A 3,382-nucleotide genomic window follows, 5' to 3' on the forward strand; every position below is an offset into this window, starting at 1 on the left:
ATATTTGACCGATTTTGTGTAGATCATAGACCCAACGTTTCTTCGTATGCGACCTAAATTTGCTCGACTGTGCTGTAACCTTGTACGTCGTACTAAATTTAATTTCAGAGTTCATATATATTTCCGCCACATTTTTTTCCGATTGGGAAAACATTTATCAAGATGTGCCATATTGAGATATTGAGAATGACACTTGTTAAGTTTTGCTGAAATCGAATTTAGCATACCAAAGACTACGTTTGTTGCACAGCATACTGACATGAGCCTTTAAAGAAAGCCCTAGTTTGGATCACTTGGGTCTAGACTAGATTTAAATGAAATATAAATTCAACACACATTGATTCTTACTTTCCAATCGTTCTAAACGTTCACGTTTCTCCGCTGCCTCCTCTGCCAATTTGGCTGATGTTTTTACACCTTCACCAGATTTTTGCGTCTTTTCCATAATCGAACAGGCACGCATGACATAGGTGGGTACCGTTTCCTGCTTCTCTTGGCGTGGTATATCGATGAGGGCCCAATATTGCGTTTCTAATCGAATCACATCCTAGGGGAAATAGAAATATAACAAATATTTAAAGGATTTACCAGAACTATCAGAACACAACGACATCACCTTTATCATAATTTTCAGCATTGGATAACGTTGAAAAATATTACGTTGTGATTTCGAATCGCCATATTTATTCATAAGGGTTATTAAAGCTTGTTTAGCCGTGTCGTAAGATTCCTCCAGACGTATGCGTAAATTACGCAGCCGCTCATTTGTCTCGATGACTTCCTCACGGCTCATGCCACCTGAAATAGTAAGAGAGGGAGTTTGAATATTTGAAATGAGGTCAGGGAAATTTATATTGTTGTGTGTCATTGTCATGATTTTGTGTCTTACTAGGTGCACCTTCATCCTTGACGTCCTGGACAATCCTTCGAACGCTTTGCGTGAATTTACCAACAAAATTTGTTGTAGCTGGAATGAAGAAAAAAATAAAATAATTGTAGTTACAAAAAATGTAAATGCTTTTTATAGAAATTTAAAATTATCATTTTTAAAAATTATCGATTCAAAAAGGTTTTGTTCGAAAATTGCCTTCGACACTATCGTTTATTAACCAAACGTAGCAGAAATTAGGCAACAGCCGATATATGGTAATCTGCGATTTGCTAGGAAATATTCTGACTATCAAGAGTCAGAGCATTATGCCGTTAAAAATCGCATCTGTCGAAAAATGTTTTCCAAATTTCACTAGAGACGCCGTCGCTGTGATTTGAACCTAGTGCCTTGTGTTTTCATTCAAAACTCGCTGTACTGAAAGATACGCAACACAACCGTTTAGACAGCTGAACCAACGAGCATTGGTTCTGGTCGTGCGTTATCTTAATGTTTTCTCTGTTGGGGGGTGTGCAGACCCCAAGTGTGCCTCTAGTTTATTTATAGAACGTGTTTTTATTGTTGTTGTTTTTTTCGTTTGTTGAACATCACACAACAATACCCTCTAGCCAGTTTACGGCTGTGAGTGTTAGTTGTTGTTGTCATGCAATTTAAGAGAAGAGATTTTTTCGTAAGAGAACGAACAAAACATTGTAATAACACGTTTGGATTCCACATGTGTTCCAAGTTTTGAAAATAAATGATCACGCTGGTAGATAAGATTGAAGGTAAAAGCTACTATTTAACGGAGATAGGAAGTTGAAGAAAATGTTGAATTAAATATTTAATTAATTCTATTGAATTTCCATGGACAGACGGACAAGCATACGTAAATAATAAAAAACAAGTAAAAAAGTGTCAGTCGGTGTTGCCGACATATATATACCACCAGCATATGGTTTGCAGAGGTCTTCGGAATTATACACTGATTTTATTATTAGCTTTATATAAGAAACGTGTTTTTATCAAAGGGGTTTCGGATTTAATGTTGATCACAGTTTATAAAATATTGGCCATTTGTGAGGCAGGTACCGGAAGGAGTGGACTATTGGGTCCCACCTTCGGACTTGATATAGGGTCGGTTAATTCGGAGTTATACACTGATTTTATTATTAGCTTTATATAAGAAATGTGTTTTTTATAAAAAGAGTTTAGAATTTAATGTAGATCGAATTTTATAAAATATTGACCATTTGTGAGGGAGTTACCGGAAGGAGTGGACTACTGGGTCCCATCTTCGGGCTTGATATAGGGTTGGTTAAAATAATAGGGTGCGCAAGGTTTAGTTCAAATCTGACATTCCATTCGTCTGATATTGCATTATTAAATATTGAAAATGTTGATGATTAGTGTGGGAGGTACCAGAAGGAGTGGACCAATAGGCCCTATCTTCATACTTGAGCTAGACTTGGTAAAGATAATAGGTTGTTCAAAAGTTTGGTTCGAATCGGGCATACCAGTCGCCTGATATTGGATTTATAAATATAGAAATTTTCGATCATTTGTGCGAGTGGTACCTGAAGGAGTAGACCAATGGGTCCCATCTTCCTACTTGACCTAGGCTTGGTAAAAATATTAGCTAGTACAAAGTTTGTTAAAATCAGATAGTCCGTTTACATGTTATTATAAAATAAATTTTAGCACAATTTTACCATTTTGTGGGGGAGGAACCAGAAGAAGTGGGCACATAATCCCCCTTCTTCCAACTTAAACTAAGTTTGGAAGAAATATTAAGATGTGCAAAGTTTAGATGAAAGAAAGACGGACGGACATGTGTAAATCGACTCCACATTTTTTGAAACTGATTTGGTCTATAGAAACATGAGGGACATTTTCACCATATTCACCCTCATTAGCCATAAGGCTGAGGGTATAAAAACAAGTAAAAAATCCTTAAGTTCGACCGGTGTGAACTTTTTATACCATCCACCACGTGATGGGCATTCAAAATTCCTAAAGTCGATCGGGACAATTATATGGGGACTATGCTATTGTGTTATGGGAATTATATAAAAACTTGGACCTACATAGACAATCAATCAAAAAACCTACAAAATGCGGCTACCCTTATATGGAGGTTATTTCAACACATGTATTTATATTGATCATTTTCTACATATCTGTATATAAGTCAGCCTTCCATAAGCCATTTTAACAAATTACAGCAACATCGATGGACAACTTCGGCATAAGTCTTCAGAATAGGGAATATGGGACGGAAGGGAGTTACACCAAAACGTAAACTGACATAATATTGAAAAAATTTCGTATACAGAAAGTGAAAAGCTGAAGTGAGTCCAAAATACCATTTTAAAGCTGATTCTATTGTAAAACGTGTTTAGAACTCCCAAAATAGCCAGAAATTGCGGGTACCGTTATATGGAAGCTACACTTAAAACTATACCAATATTGATCATTTTCAGTAGGAAGATTTTATTATTTCGAAGTGTTGCA

General features: G+C 36.2%; 1 protein-coding gene across 1 annotated transcript; it reads right to left on the minus strand.

Annotated features, from left to right (window-relative positions):
- Nucleotides 1-348: 348 nt before the first annotated feature.
- Nucleotides 349-971, minus strand: LOC133336491 (uncharacterized; the record flags this gene model as incomplete). The annotated part of the gene is made up of 3 exons (XM_061544786.1): nt 349-547; nt 617-798; nt 890-971. Coding segments are annotated over 3 exons (463 nt in total), but the record flags the coding sequence as incomplete, so codon positions are not given.
- Nucleotides 972-3,382: the final 2,411 nt, after the last annotated feature.

This window comes from Musca vetustissima, unplaced genomic scaffold (assembly GCF_032173495.1).
Source record: "Musca vetustissima isolate MV318-11 ecotype Yass unplaced genomic scaffold, APGP_CSIRO_Mvet_v1 utg36691, whole genome shotgun sequence".
Classification (NCBI taxonomy): Eukaryota; Metazoa; Arthropoda; class Insecta; order Diptera; family Muscidae; genus Musca; species Musca vetustissima.